This window comes from Urocampus carinirostris, chromosome 1 (genome assembly GCF_059441175.1).
Source record: "Urocampus carinirostris isolate Australia breed hairy pipefish chromosome 1, RoL_Ucar_1.0, whole genome shotgun sequence".
In the NCBI taxonomy this organism is placed as follows: domain Eukaryota; kingdom Metazoa; phylum Chordata; class Actinopteri; order Syngnathiformes; family Syngnathidae; genus Urocampus; species Urocampus carinirostris.
The window spans coordinates 4,825,019-4,842,262 of record NC_142349.1 but is presented as its reverse complement, the minus strand read 5'-3'; the positions used below and the strand labels follow the sequence as shown (position 1 = coordinate 4,842,262).

The window sequence follows — 17,244 nt, the reverse complement described above, 5'->3', positions numbered from 1 at the left end:
GATGGCTTTACTGCATAACTGTGTTAAATAGACATCTTTTGAGACATAATTAAAATACAAGCGGGGATGAAAAGCTTTTCAAATTAGAAACGCGTGCTCACATTACTCGATGAAAACCTATTTACCTGGAATGCTTTCAATGTAAAAATAAAACGTAAACGTAATTACTAATGTGCCGTTGTTTCCAGACTATAAGGTGCAGCTAAAACTCCAAATTGGCCAGAATTTTTTAAGTGTGCCTTATAATCTACTGTGCATTATATTTCTTTACAATACGGCAAACACGATTGAAAATGCATTCAGTAATTACAGGTTTTGTGTTTTAAGGGATATTTTTACGGTGTACCACTGTGTTTGTGCAAATATTGAATTGCTGACAAAATGTGTAAAACATTGTTTGCAACAGGATTCTAACTCGAACAGTGGCGTTGAGAGCACCAACACTATACAACCAGAGGCACAGATGACATGCAAAAAAGCATTATCACACAAATTTTACTCAATTTTTACTGTACCAGAAACACTAATTTGCATAGTGCATTTTATTATGCATTCTAATAGGTTTCACAGTTTTTCCACTTCCTCATTAATGAATGTTAGAACATAAAGAAAACAGAAATTCTTTCAACAAAATGCTATACAACCTCATTTAGGTACATATACATCTTAAACCCAATGCAAAGAAGTAAAGACGCTGTTTAACCTATCAGAATGCAGAAAAAAATATGCGTGAAAATAGTTTGATCATGAGATAAAATCTAATGTCTTTGAATATGTCATCTGAATGGTGGTCTAGTAATTAAGTGTTGGGGCTCTCACTAGTATGATTCCTGTTGCATACAAAGTTTTGCGATTTCAATCAGGGACACTTATCGACAAATCAATCATTACACTATTGCTACCGTAAATGAGAGGGGCGCCATCAGGCTAGGCTGTACTTGCCCAAAGCAAAACACAGTAAATGGTGCCCCTACGACATTTGTGGTAAATGGAGACAGTCGCAATTGCATGTGCCTTTTAGTCTGGTGCGCCTTTTGTAAGAATTATGATAAAATACTGTTTTTGGGGAGTGCATCTTATAATCAGGTATGCCTTTTAGTGGAGAAAATACAGCAAATGTTTTCTTTGTTTATTTCTAAGCAACTTTTAAAATGAACTCTCCAAACACATCAATCATCTGGCCCCTAATCATCAATCATAATCACTCCGTCGTTAACGCCAGTCGATGATGTCTGCGGAATGAAAGAGCGAGAATGCCTTTTTTAGGCAAAGCACAGCTTGCTATCTAAGATGGAATAATGAAAGAGTCACACTTTGTTTTTTAGGAGTGATGCCAGTGCCTGAAGTGTTGTCTGACACTGCCAGTGCTGCCAGCATGTTAAGCCCCGTCCTCAATGCCTCCAACGGAGATGGATCCGAGTCGGAAACTACCTCCGCCATCTTGGCCTCTGTCAAGGAGCAGGTATGAAAAACAGAAGGAAACCGCACATTTTTATTTCAAGTCAACTTACATACAGTATATTACACTTCAAAAGTTTGGGGTCACCCAGACAACTTTGTGTTTCCTTTGAAAAAGTCACATTTTAATGTATCAAATGAGTTGTACGATGTCTGTATTCTTTTGCCCATATTAATCTCTTCCTCCTGTTGGCAAGCCTCAAATATGGCTTTTTTGCCACTCTGCCTTGAAGGCCAAAATTTTGGTGTCGCCTCTTTACTGTAGATGTTGACACTGGTGTTTTGAGGGCAGTATTTAATCAAGACGCCAGTTTGGGAACAGCAAGGCGCCCATTTCTCAAACTAGAGACCCTAGTGTTCTCGCTTGGCCGTGCCTCCCAATTCTATTTCTACCCTGGTAAAGCTTGTTCGTGCTGTTCTCTGAAGGGAATAGTACACACCACTGTAGGAGATCTTCATTCTTGGGAATTTCTCGCATGGGATAGCATTCATTTTTTAGAACAAGAACAGACTTCACATGATCGTTCTTTTTTTCTGGTCATTCTGAAAATTGAACCACACCCACAAATGTGATAGTCCAGATACCCGACTAGCCTAAAGGAAGGTCAGTTTAATATCATCACATTATCACACATAGCCTGTCTTGCGGTGAGTAAATAAGAGCTGTGTTGTGTTTGTAGGGTTTATTACCGCCTAATTAGAGGAATTGAAATTATTAATAATTGGCTGGCGCTGATAGGTATGAGTTCGAGAGACTGTTAATGATACGTAAGCACTTACTGTACGCTTAAAATTTAAGTTACTTTATCCTTAAATGAACATACACAACTCCTACAGCACGATTTTTTTTGCCTGTATAAATTTGCTTGCGCAAACTAGGAAGACCGGTCACAAGCAGTGAGCAATCACAAATAGTTTCTTGTGTTAGCCTCTAGGAATGCTCTTATTCTGGATTTTCCATCGTTTATGGAGCAAATAAATCTCCCAAATAAAACTGGTATATCAAAATTCTAGTATTTAAAAGTGCTTACGGTACCAATGTATGTGTTTTGTGCCTGTTGAAAATTCAAAGTTACTGACAGAATAATGAGAAAATTTTCCTTTATTTAAATGATCCTGTTGGAATATAATTATTAGGTTTCTGGTCGGTTTAATTTGGTTCACAAGATTCGATGTACCATTTGAAATGTTTTCAACATTTCATTAGTTCAGTTAACTGCTTGTACATTTATTTGGGTCTCTGTTTATTTGACTTTGACACCCCTGCGTTAACGTAATGTTCATATGTATATGTAAAATATGTATGTTTGTATTAGGAAAGAAAAATAACTGCAAATGCATTTATGATACCCAGAAGTTTAGGCAAAAGCCCTAGAAATATTGTTTGCACGTTGATGAAATTGTTCACTAGAAATTGAATGCAAGCTTCCTTCCACAGGTTGTATGCAGAATTTGTGTATTTCAACCATAATGTTTTAATGTACTTCATCTATTTCTTTCCTTTTCCAGAACATTTGAAACCTTTAGAAGTTGTCTTTATTTCTTTGTCCCCGCATGCCAGTGAATATAGCAAGACCCTTACAGCCTGGGTTTTTGAGTCTGGAACTTATGAACTTGTTAGCAAAGCCAAGAGCTTGTTTCAAACATTATGTAATTTTGTTTGGGCAAAGATTCATTCATTTCCGCTCAAACTTTTGCCAAAATTAAAAGCGGAGGAATCTGTTAAACTCAACCCCGTGAATACCAATAATGAAGGTTTATTTTTTGACGTTCTAATCCACTCTAGAGATATGTCAGTTTAGGCCCAAATGTTGGACAGATGGGCTGGACCACTAATCACCAACATTGCCACCCAAAAATCATATTACACTTGTATTTGAAATTATTTCAAATCAGCTTACAATAATACAGACATACAAGGAAATAAATCAACAGTAACAGATTTAATGTACTTTCCATTAGATTACCTAAACTATAACCAATACAGGCCAGCACAGAGGCGTAGTGATTAGCACGTGTGCGGCACAGTTCTGAGGTAATGAGATCAAACCTTCTGTGTGGAGTTTGCATGTTCTCCCCGTGCTTGTGTGGGTTTCCTCCGGGCACTCCGGTTTCCTCCCACATTTAGAAAAACACGGATGTCAGGTTAATTGGCCTGTCCAAATTGTTCCTAGGTGTGAATGAGCGAGCAAATTGTCCCTGTGTGCCCTGCAACTGGCTGGCAACCAGGGGTTGAGGATGGCTGGGATGGGATCCAGCACCCCCGCGACCCTACTGACGATAAGCGGTGCAGATAATGGATGGATCGATGGATGGATGGACAAACATTTTTAGAACTAGATATAGAACTTTATTCTTTTGTCATTGATAACAACAAAGGGAAAATAGTTATTTAAGATTAGACATGGCACCCCAGGATAAACATTTTATATGGACTAAAAAGAGAAAAGTATGTCACAATAAATTGGCAAAATTCACCAATGCATCAGAACAATAGTGCTAAGAAAAGTGGTGCAATGACAATAGCAGCAAAATAAGGGTAGACAAGGCTAATGCTAAAAGTCCAGCCTCTCCCGTCGTATTTTTGGCATATGCTTTTTTTTCTTCTTTATTTAGGGACACAGAGATACTTTATTTTCTTCACCTTTTAGTTGTGGTCATTCCGTTGCCGCCTGTTAGCCAATCATAGTTTGTGAAACATTTTACGTTCGCCTTCTTGAAGGCGCTCTCTGGCCAACTTGGAATCTGTTTGGCTAAACCAACAGCTTAACTGGCACTAATTTTATACTTTTAGGGCCTGCATTGCGGATTGTGAAGATCTCCGGGTAGATTTCTGACACTGCCGACAAGTAACGGCGGAAATGTGATTGGTGTAATGCTTTAATATGAACGCACAGATCAGGGGGAAAAGCAATGAAAGGAAGCTGACAAACAATTTGGATTTGCTTAATAAGTGTTCACTAACAAAATGTAATTAAAATCACATAATTAAAATGTTTTTAGACCAGCAGGGAGGGTTTGCAGGCCCTGGCGGCCCACCACAGTGAAAAGGTACAACATCAACCAACTGCAACATTTTCAAATGTGTAGCCTCCCTTATGAGACACCCAAAAATCATTGAACATAGTCCTGAAAATATCTTCATTAAAAACTACATAAAAACATATCCAGCACTTCCTTGAAAGTGAGAAGCTTCACCCTTCAAGTGTTGTGAGAATGAAGTTGCCTAACCTATCCTCCATTAACAAGCTGGCAATGGCCATCACTTTTGCAGCAGACAGCCTTTTACACTCACTTCGTTTCGCTGCACACCCTGCCGAGGACGTACATTTCTTACAGCTTGTTTCTTTTATTTATTTTTTTTTTTTAGGGTAGTTTATTGGAGTGACCTCTATTTCGAACTTTTATGCCATGTTTTTGGCAGCTTGCACATGTCTCCTCTGCAACCTCTGAAACCCTTAGCGCAGGGGTGTCAAACTCATTTTAGCTCAGGAGCAACATGGTAGAAAAAACATTCTCTCAGGGGCCGGACTGGTAAATTAATGGAATAAAAAGTGTACCTTAGCTCGAGGGGGTTCTTTTTGGAGGCTCACAGTTAAATTATAATTATAATTCAGGGAACTCATTTCCACAAGTTTACTTAACTCGGGGAAACACATGCAGACTGGTAAGTGACAAGAATAGCACACAAACACTAATGCATATGATTAAATAATGGTTAAAATACTTTTATTATTGGAACTACACTGTTAAATTTCATATATTCTTTTAACTACTGCAAAGACACCCAGGTGCTGTTTTTATAATTCTTTATATCTTGTATTGCCTTAAATAGCGCGTCTGTGTTTTTCACTTGAAGTTAAATAACATTGGGATGGGTTTCCTCAATGATCTCGGGTTGATTAATGCTAGTCCGGGAATATAGCTACAGCAGGAACTTTGTGAGTGGTGCATGGCTTTGGGTCATTTTTCTTCATGGCTTCTCTCAGTATTGTCTTTTTGGTCACTTTGAGTATCACAAAAAACACACACTTTCCTTTTAATGTGCAGCTGTGATGTTTTATATGAGTATATTTTAAAGAGGTAGGGCACAGGGGGACACCAGGGACACAAATGTCACTACGGTCGTTAAAAGACTTTCGCTTGCTAAAAATGCAACTTAGTTTTGACTTACTCATCAACAAATACTCACAACAGAATTATTAGCTTGTTGAACGCCACCAATGTGGACCAGGCTTTCAAGTTATCAAATAATTAGCACCCTTTTAACAATTATTTGAAGTTACGTGCATCACAGCTGCTAATCAAAAGCAGAATCTTCTTCTCAACATCTGTCCATTTTTTATATTCTCTGGTCAACTCAATTTTAATGCAGGGTTTAAATATCAAATTGATAAGACAAGGGTAAAAACAGAAAGTTTGCAGATAAACAATCCATATTAGCTACAAGAATGGGTCTGAGCACGCGCGAAAGCCTCACTGTAGATACGGTTGAGCATACATGTCAACAATTGAGCCGCTGCGAAAGGGTCTGGTACTCCTTAAAGCGTTCAATGTGGTTTGAGTGTGCGAACGGACGGACAGACGGCAGGATTAAAAGAAGTACAGTTGGGTGGATGGATGTATGAAAGGTTGGATGGATCAAATGAAATGTACTCTTTTGGTATTTGCCGGTGCAGAACTAATTAGTCAAATCCTGTCATGTTAGTTTGTATAGCCCTTAATCACAACAAGTCTCAAAGGGCTACACAGACAACTATTACACTTTCCCCTGGTCTAGGACCTACTTGAGGGCAAAGAAAAATAAAACTCAGAATGAGGAAAATGAAGAAATATTGATAAGGTTACATACATGAGGCCATCCTCCTTCCAGGGTGAGCAGGCTGCAACAGATGTTGCAAAGGCATCAACAAAGAATACACGGACATCTTCAACATTGAACATAAGGAAAAACAGTTTTCTGACCGATTGAGTAGGTTCTAGATCAGGCGTTCAGAACCCATGAGTAAATATGGCTTGTAGACAAAATTGATTCCATGCAAAATCTTCTCCATGTCATTTCAAATTTGTTTAAGCAAAGCCTATTGTAGTGCACGCGAATCTGAACCTACGCTGAGATTGATGACGTTACTGTCCAGTATATTAATTAACTAAAGTTTACAGTCCAGGCGTCACACCAAAAAAAAACTTGTTTTGGCTGTACATCACTAAGGAATGCTTTATATGGAAGCTCATTGAATAATCCGTGTTGACTGTTGCAACACCTTATGATGAAATTCCACAGAACTAACTGTAAAAACGCTAAAACGCCAGAAGAGCACATGAAATTCCACAGAACTAACTGTAAATACGCTAAAACGCCAGCAGTCCACTTAAAGAAATTTGATTGGGTGAATGGTAGGGATGGGTGAACTATGCAGAGAGCACAACACTCCCTCCTGTCTCTCCCCGTGCCATCTGCATTTTGTCTTAAAATTTATGGTGAATCCAAATCCAAACATTTTGCCGACCCCTGTTCTAGATGATGGCGTAGATCAGGTCTAAGTGCCAATATGATAGCTAAAAATGCATGTACAGTGCAACAACCAGCCCTCTCCCTCAAGGACAAGAAAGCCAAGCCAAGAGTTTGAGGTCAACATCACTCATGCGCTACAGAATAAGTGTGTCTTTAGCATCAGTTCAAACACTTCCACTGAGGCTCCAGATCGTATTTCAGAGGGCAAAGCATTCTATTGCACTGAGGCCTGAACGGACAACCTGCAGATTTCTTCTTGGCTCTTGGACTCATAAATAGACCAGCCTTTTTAGGACAAAGCCTCCGAGCAGGAACATAGGGGGCAACTAAAGCAAAACGATATGAGGGGTCACGCTCATGTAATTTTTGGTATGTTACCAACAGAACCTGAAAATCACATCTTAAACTGACAAGGAGACTAAAATAATTTAATTTATTTCAACTTTCTTCTCCTAGTTCAAAACCTCGCTGCAGCATTTTGTAGTAGGTGCAAACTTTCAATGCTAGACATCGAGAGACCGGAGAATAGTAAATTCCAGTAATTGAGACAGCAGGTAGCAAACGCATGAATTGTAATCTCAGCATCAGACAATAAAATAAAACGGGTAAAACTAATATGTACACTCAACAAGCATTTTGCTCCCGGTACTGTCATGATTTATGTATTTGTAATGACTAATCACATTTAGTTCAGCAGAAGGTGTACCTCATTACAAACAAATATAATGCTCTTCAAAGTTTCTTCCAGTATTTAATTTATCTGAGAAAATGGTTTTAAAATGAAGGGTATAACAGATTTGAAAAATCCATTATGGAGTGAAGGCCGTGAGGAGGAAATGTCATTTAATGAATTTCAACTCGAGTGTCTACTCTTCCTTTGTCGCTGGTTGTTTAGAAGGTCTATTAGTATTTGGATCAACCCAGAGTACATCAAATTTCAGGTAAATTATTTTGTTCCAGATTCTTTTGCAACTTGTGGGCTTTTAATGCTGTCATGAAAAATTAGGTTTAAAATATGGTCTAATTATTGTGCCTAGTTGAATCCAATAATCCAGGTGAGTAAAAAAGTCAAGCAAGTTGCAGTAAACATAACTGATGGTTGACATTGCAAAGAAAAACATGTGTGTGTTTATATTTGATGAGTCTTCGTCTAATGCAACATCATGATTATTTCATTTCCAGCAATGAAAAAAAGAGAATCAGTGCGGCCCTTAACTGGAATATGAAAATCATTACATTTATTGCTTTGATTTATGACTATTTCATGGAATTTTGTCTCAAAACGAAGTTTAAATAATGAATGACTAGACATTTTTGATTTATTCAGCACCTCACACTAAGCAATGAAAGGAAATTCTATATGAAAAAAGTAGTGTAATATGAAATATTCCAAATAATTTTAGTAATTTTAAAGGCACAGTGTGTATTATTGGGCCACTATATGTTGTTGTATGATATAGTGCAACGTTAAACGAATGCCCAAAAGAATACAAACTATGAACACTCAAAGTGACCATTTTACTTCTCATTTTTTTGCCAGGCCTGTTTGAGGCTTTTGGGTAACTGTAGCAGCAAGATGGTCGACAGTTATGTCAACTTCCTTTATGTGAGCATCATGTTATGTAAAATAAAAGCAAATTTCTCAATAAATTTGTATTTTAAAAAATAAATGTTTGTATGATAGTTGAGGTATTCTTGGTTATTATTTAAATCCTTTAATTTTTTTTCATAATGACTGAAGTCTCTTTTTTACCAGTAGGAGGTGCTAAGTAGCACAAACTGTTTTCTTCTAGTAAAATAGGCAACAATATCTTCCATCACCCTCATCAGATTATTAAGCTTTCTCTTTTCTTTAAGGATAAAAAACCCTATATTATTATTCAACAAAATATCTAGAGATTGTCAAATGAACAAAAAATAAAATTTTCTGCTAGTCCATATTATTTTTTACATGAAGATATTTTCAAGGACTTGCCAATTCCAGGAACAATAAGCTACTGTCAATGTGATATCTTGGTCACTACTGAACAGAGGATGAATATTTGCCTTCAATTCGCAATGATTTCCATCCAAATCCAGTTCTAGCATTGTTGAACAAGGCGGAGGGGGTCGGGGGTGATAAAGGGAAGGAATTAAAACATTGCTCTACAAGCACGGTACTCTGAAAACAAGACAAATCTGTCTGGTTGGGATGAACATTTAAGTAGCTCTGGGATCAGCAGAACACTAAATCTCCCTGAATCTGTCCTCCCCCTTGCTGCTATGAAGTTTTCCTCTTCTTTATCCAATATCGCAGCAATATCACACCCTGCTCGCCATTTTGGTACACCTCTCTGTTGGCTTTTTTCCCATTTGCCACAGGGAAAACTTTGTCATTGACACAGTGAACAAAATATTTTACGAGCTTAAAAGCAATGGCTCTGGCAGCATCAACCTTCACAATTTTTGACATTTTTGCATCAAATTGACATACCTGTCAACCTCAGCCAATTTATCCTTGTATTGCTGGTTGCAATTACCCTTATGACGCAATAATAAACCTTACAAGCACAACCTATTTCTTCAGAGCAACAGGCTGTAGAATAAAAACAAAGATAATTTGTGTGAACAAATTTGTTTAATTTACCAAACAGACAACATAAATAATTCTTCCAACATCATTCTTAATTCTTTTCCCAATTGCAGTAAATTTAGTGTTGCTTGTGATACATGGCAGTACAGGAATTCGCAAACCTCATCTGATTGTTTTACTGTCAAAATGTGTTCCAAAAGTCTTGGGCATATTTTTACATTGAATATCCCGCAAACTATTCATGATATAAAAACAAATCTGGAAAATTCAGAAAACGTTTAGTCTAAATTTTTACACCGAATGTTCAAATATATTCAATATGAACACCATTGGTCACATGACACACATCAAGTCTATAGTCAAATACTTTCCAGCATTGTATTGTCAATAGTTGCAATAGCTTATTTTTATTCATGCTTTATTGTTTTAGTATATGTCAAAGAAGACTGTCTAACGACCATTCTTCTTTGAAACAGCTACAGTCAATAATGAGATGTACCTCAACATGCTGGAAATTCAGTTAATGGATACATTGAGTAAGAAATAGTCTGGCGACTGTTTTCCAAAAGGTTGGGGCGCCACTACAATAGAGCTGCAGGGTTAGACCGTTTCTGAACATAAAACTGCCAGATAGAAGGAATACATTGCCTGGGCAGAATGATCACGATCTTATGTTCTGACCACGCAGATTTTCAGACCTCTCACCATGTGATCTTTTAGGGGGATGTGTGAACGGATTGGTGTACGTGCTTCCTATTTCAAGATATGTCAAAGAGCTGAAAGCCTCGAATTACAGAAGCTGTTGCAACTATTTACAATGCAATGCTGGGACACATTTGGCCAGAATTTCACAATTGGCTTGATGTGTCACCAATGGTGCTCACATTGAACCTCGTTGAACATTCCATGTAAAAAATGAAATTACAAGCTTTCTAAACTTACCAGATTTGTGTTTATATCCTTAATAGTTTCCGAGATAATCAATTTCAAAATCTGACAGAGTTTTGAAACCCCTTCTTTGCAACAAAGATGTCAGGATATCAGTTACCAGTGTCTTCTTATACTCTTTCAGTACTTTCCTCATGTGGCTGAAAATTATCTCGCTGTCAGCATTATAGTGATAAAGGCAGAGCTATACAAGAGAAAAATAAATGCTTCATTGAGGATAACGCTTGCTAGTTTACCACAACAGTATTAGCAATCTATGATGATGTTGTCGTCTGCTACCAGTGACCGATACGATCCGGATTAAAGCCAAAATGGGCAATACGAGATTGGTCTAGGGAAAAAAATACAAGTTTTCTTTTTATTTTCCTGTACAAAAAAATTATACCGCATTCACTATTTGAAATGATCAAAACACATGGATACGGGGAAGATGTATAAGTTGAGGTGTAATGAGTATTTTTAAATCCCTAAACTTTTACTTTTGCTTGACTAAATTTGTGGTGAAAAAAAATGTACTTTTACTCCACTACGTTAGGCAATATTGAAGTCGTTACTTCGTTACTTAATAAATACCCTCCACGTAAGTACACGTCTGTCTGTCTCCGCTAAGGCGCATTTATACTGACACGGCACTCATTCATTCATTCATATTCAACTTCAGCGGGGAAAAAGTTGTTTACGGAGGAAACAGAACAAAATTTTGCTTAGCAATACCCACAATGAAAAGACAAAAAAAGCGGAGCACCCCTGGCCTCATGTCAAAAGCATGTTCCCCTCAAAAAGGGTGCGAAACACCAGCTACAATATGCAATGTCTCCTTCGTTGAGGTCCTGGGCTAGCTTATTGTTCTGCCTGCAGAGCCTGTTAAGGTAAGTATTGGGGCTATAAATGTGCTACTTGGTGCCATATGTGCTTAATTTATTTATTTGATTGATACTATTTTTGTTTTATTGTTTATTAAAGCACTTGAATTTACATTGATTATTTTAATCGACTTTTAAATTAAATGTATTTTTTTTGTTAATTGGATGGGCTTTGATAGTTTCATGGTCTGATTGGTTGTTTTTAAAAAAAACAATAAATATGACTTTGCGACAGTTAAGTATTTTTTTCACTTTTACTCAAGTTCAACTTGGGATGACTAATTTAACTTCTACTTGGGTAATATTATTTTGAAGTAACAGTACTTTTACTTGAGTGAATTTTGAATGGAATGGGATACATCTACAATCGACATACACATATTTTTTTCTTTTACTTGTCAAAACATCACCTTTTGTACATTTTTGTACTAATTGCTATAATGATGGCCTAGTTGTCCATTTAAGAGAGTGGCTGCTACTCTCAGTCTGTCTTTCTGAATAACAAGATCAATCCTTAGCACCGTAACTTACCCAGTCAGTTGACAAGCCCTTGATTCTCCGACCAGTTCATTAACAAATTCTAATTGTGTCGCTGTTTTACATTCTGTACTTACTGCCGTTGTTTGTTTACAAGCTGTAATCGCCGTCACGTATTTACGTCAAACCAACTTACTTCAGTTTAGATGCACGAATACCATAACGTCACACATGAAAAAATACATACACACATACAACAGCTGTCAATGTGATATTCACATTCAAATTAATAGATCTCATAACATCAAGAAATCACATAGTAAAAGGGTTTGAACTTCCTTCCTTTTTTTAAATCAATCATTTAATCAAAAATTATTTATAAAGTAATTCTCAGGCAACACATTGCAACTCCTACCAGCTCGTAAATTCTATTCTATTCTTCTATTAAAGTCCTGTATAATAGCATTGTGTGTACAATAAGAAACTAAAATCCCCTCCTTGTTCCCACCCAACAACCTAGAATTGCTAATTGCACCGACACACATACAATGGTAAAAAAAATAAAAAAATAAAATATATATATATATATATATATATATATATATATATATATAATGCAAAAATAGAGAAAAAAATTTTTGGCAAGGCACAGAATAACTAAAGGTAAATATTTCGGGGATTTTACCAGATTTTGGGCTATTTTGGGGATATTATTAGAGTGTATCTACCCAAGATAATAAACGGCACCAGGATCTCAGATTTACATTTAGAATCAAATTATGAAGCATCATGACTTTTTTACAGCAGTTCCAATATTTCCAGGACAACAGTTGCTTCAAACTTAAGCCGCACTGAACCCAAACTGACTGATTAAAGGGGCACTATTTAATATTTGAACACTTTATGTTGCTGTATTGAGTAGTGCAACCGAAATGAATTGATACAAAGCATAAGAAAGAATACAAACTACGGAGACTCAATGTGACCAAACTGCCTATTTCTTCCCCCAGCGTTTTACAAGGTTTTTAGTTTTTGGAGGTACCCTTAGCAGCAAGATGTCATGGCAGCTCCCTCTGAGTGAGCCTCAAGTTATGCAAGATAAATACAATTGTCATAACCTACGATTATTTAAAAAAAAACCATGCATGATTGTACGATAGTTCATGTATTTTTGCTTATTTTTCAAATCAACATTGTTTTTCTTTGACAAACTAAGTTATTTATGCCTAGGAGACACTAAATACATTTTCTCTGTGGCTATTTTTGAGCCAAATTCAAAAAGAACTCAATTCAATTGTGTAATAAGCCACTTTTGCGATGTCCTCAGGTCTTGAAATTGTCTTCTGAAGAGTTTATTTTTGAGAGAGTGGTGTTTTGTCTCAAAATGACACTTCAGTGTAGACAGCTTCGTGCTCTCATGTGCCGGCATCGTTTTTGTCCCCCTTCGTCTTTGAGATACTAAAAAACTCCTATAGTCTTTTTGTGTCTATGTCTTGCCATGCTCAAAATGTGTAGACAAACTTAAGCGTTCTTTTGTGTTGTGAAAAGGCAGACGTCTTTATCGCCATCACTTTTTTTGTGTAATCTTTACTTAGTTTCTTGGTACTATTTTACCGCACCAAAACGGGTCTGCGAGCCAAGTTTGGGTCGTGACCCACCAGTTAAGAAACACTGTACTAGATCATTTGGACTGCAAAAATGTTGCAAACATAATACGTCAGTGGCAATTGATTAGGCAGGCATTAGAGATTTAGAGCATGTTCACGTTTCAGTTTTCAAAAAACAACATTATTGGCAGATTGCAATTTGAATACAAATACAACCACTGGCAGACCAGAAATTTGCATGAATTTGCTGGCCGGTCATGACGATTTGGTTTGGGAGTGGTTGAAGGGATGGGCAGCGCACGTCACACAAACAAATACAAAAAGAAGCCGGCTTTTTAGACTGACTCAGTAGGAGGCGCGGCAATCTTCTCAGGACAAACCGACCCCTGTTGGGATGGCGATGGGCTCTAATTATCGGGCTTACTGCATCATGGTAAGGGATGTTTTTGCATGAATTGATTCAATTTAAACTTGACCTGTGTTGTGCGATGTACTAGCATTCGATTTTGCTACTAGAGGGCATGGCAAAATATGTCTTCTCAGGCAAGGGAATCATTTTAGACTAACTGGTTGCATCATATGATTTTAGATTTATCTATCCTAAGACATTCTTGATTATTTATCACACTAAGAAGGAAATTTAGCACATTTAGCTACATATCTTGCTTTTTGGATTCCACCACAGTTTAACTTTGTCTCATCTCATCTCATCTCATCAGCTGCACCGCTTATCCTCAGTAGGGTCGCGGGGATTAACTTGAAATTTAACTTTGTTTCATATCAATTTCAGGCCCCACCCATTTATTCTGATGGCTTAGGTAACTAAACATTAATAAGAGTTTACACATTATTAAAAAAAACACTTTGGGCAAAAAATGCATGCTGCAAATAGGTCGTATTAAACAACTACAAATACATATTTGTAATTTCCACCTAAATTGTGTAATTGTTCATTTGATATTAATTGTGAAGCATGTCACTCCTTGCTAGAATTAGATTGCACTGAAGTTTTAAATTTTGTAATATTACAGACAGAAAAACAGATTTTCCTCCATCTAGGGGCTAACTTCACAATCAATTCTATTTGTAACAAATAATATTTGTTAACAATGAAATAGAACTAAGTTTAGTTTAAACTAGGGTCGCAGGTTGCAACCGATTTTTCACACGGATACTGAAAACCACCCATCCATCGATCCATTATCTGCACAGCGTATCCTCAGTAGGGTCACGGGGGAGCTGGAGCCCATCCCAGCTGTCTGCAGGCAGTGGGCAGGGGACACACTGAACTGGTTTGCTGCCAGCCGCAGGGCTATTGAAAACCAATATAATCCTATTTCTAGAGACCAATACCGATAACCGAGGTTTTCTTTTTAAACGCAAGCTATATATAAAAAAACAAATGAGCATGCACACAAACCAGATTGTTTCAACGTGTGTATTTAGTTAGTAACCGATTAGAAGAAACAATACAGTTTAGTGGTAGCCTCCCGGACTGTTCGTGACCTGAATTTTCCTTTGTATAGCGGGCAAGATTTTTGTTGCAAATAAAACTGGTATAGGCAGCACGGCAACTCAGTAGTAAGCGCGTCCACAGCACAGTTCTGAGGTCATGGGATCAATACTTAATGTGTGAAGTTTGCATGTTCTCCCTGTGCTTTTTGGGGTTTCCTCTGGGCACTCTGGTTTCCTCCAACATTCCAAAAACACGCATGTCAGGTTAATTGGCCGGTCAAAATTGTCCCTAGTTGTGTATGAGCGAGTGAGTTGTCTGCCTCTCTGTGCCCTGTGACTGGCTGGCAACCAGTTCAGGGTGTCCCCTGCCCCCATCCCCGCAGCCCTACTGAGGATAAGCGGTGCAGATAGTGGATGGATGGATAAAACTGGTATACCAAATGTCTCGTATTTAGAGGTGCTAGTATAAAGAGGTACCACTGTATATCAGCCAAGATAGCTACAGGTAAAGCGATATTGTGCTTGATGCATTCTAAAATTCCCAATCAAACCTAGATTCTGCTGCTTTATGGAAATTCTTTACCTGGCTTTGAGCAACCATGTATCCAAAAACACTTTACGCATTAGACTATTGCTCGTCTCCCCTTAAAATCGCCTACCATTAAAAAGAAAAAAAAATCTGCTTTATTTTCACATTCTTTACTCTAGATTAGTATTTTAGTCTATGGATGCCTTATTTTGAAACGAGACTAAGTCTTCGTGCATGAATAAACTGCTCTTACGATCATATTAGATTTCTGGTTTGGTAAAAGTTTGAACCTCGGGTTTTAAACAAGCACATGTTGAACCTTTTTTGTTGTTGTAACATTCAGGAGATTGATTGTGCATTATGAATCATTTCTGGAGCGTGTCTGCAGTTTTCCACCTCAGTTAAATTGGTGTTCAAGCACAAACACACATGCAGATGTCAATATACTTAAATTCAGAAACCAGTATAATCACAGCGACCTATACCCATCTTTAGCCCTGCAACCAATCTTGGCCACATGCTCTAATGCCTTGCTCACTTTACGAAGGGGTAGAGAGAAGACACAACCAAGTTGTGCTACTACTGAATAGAAAATCACAATATACTCTCATGAGGAACATAAATACTTGGAATCTTTCTTACAAGTAGTGTTGGCTGATTGAAGATTATAGCGTGGCTGCAAGTGACATTATCGGTGACGTTATATTTGGCCATTATCGGTCCGATATCTATTGACCTGATAATAATAGTGCATCCCTAAAAAATTTTTTAATATTCATGCTCAAAAATGTCATTTTTTACTATAATGTATTTTTTAAGAGTTGGGCGATCCAGATTAGGTCATAAGGTATGAGTCACATCATACATTTGGTATAATCAGTTGGCGACACTCTAAATGGACCTCTGACGCTCATAATATAGCCATGTATCTATTCATCCATTTTCTTGGGCGCTCATAAACCATTCAGTAATTTGTTAGCCGCAATTATTAAAGTGCAATGAAGCATTAGAAGAAGTCAAGTCCTACAATGCACAGTCATCCTATATGACAAAGTATTGGTATATGAATGAAAATTTATGAGAACAACAATTCTTTGAATGGCAATTTCCTTGATTATTAAGATAACAGGCTGAAGTCCAGAAACACCTAATCAAAATGTATGTGTAGCACAGCCCTTTGTTTTTTTTTATCTATGTGAACAAATACATAAAGGTGTGAGAAGCAGGGTCAGAGGACAGAAGGTGGATTCAGAAAATTGTTTAGTTAAGAACGCTGACGAGTAAGGTACAGGAAAATACATGTAAACATGGGCACACTTCTTTTTGAATGAATAACTGGGTTAGCAAATCATCAGGTCCTGTCAACCATAAGCTATTTTTAGAGAATCTCCAGTTGTATTTTCCTTTGGGGCATGCTGCCACCTACACAAGTACATATTTTGGGATCTGTGATGAGGACAATCTGTCCCTTTATTTGATCCACCCTCAGTAGCCTATATGGTAGTGTGCCCGCTTTGAGACTGGGAGGTCGCTGGTTCGCGCCTCGGCCGAGACATACCTAATTGGTATAATGGCGGCGCCCTCTGTTGGCTGCGGCTGTATCGACTCGCTACAACGGGTCAGGTGTATTGACATTTCGTTCTGTGTACATTGTTACAAAGAATGACAATACAAAGGAAATTATTATTATTTTGGTTCTTCCTCATCGTTATAACCGTACACACAAAATAAATTAAATTAGTGTTTCCCAAACGATTCAGAGACAAGGCAATTTCTCGAGGCACACTGTATTTAAAAAAAATAAAATGAAAATTTTAAAA

General features: G+C 37.4%; 1 protein-coding gene across 12 annotated transcripts in view; it reads left to right on the top strand.

The window, feature by feature from the left end:
• ctnnd2b (catenin (cadherin-associated protein), delta 2b) overlaps window positions 1–17,244 on the top strand; it is a 207,011-nt gene that overhangs the window by 46,697 nt on the left and 143,070 nt on the right. For all 12 annotated transcript variants that reach the window (XM_088346053.1, XM_088346414.1, XM_088346558.1 and 9 more), the window contains exon 2: window positions 1,326–1,462. In XM_088346053.1, the coding sequence (XP_088202179.1) occupies window positions 1,331–1,462 (132 nt within the window). In that variant the 5' untranslated portion in view covers window positions 1,326–1,330. The remainder of the gene's footprint in view (window positions 1–1,325; window positions 1,463–17,244) is intronic.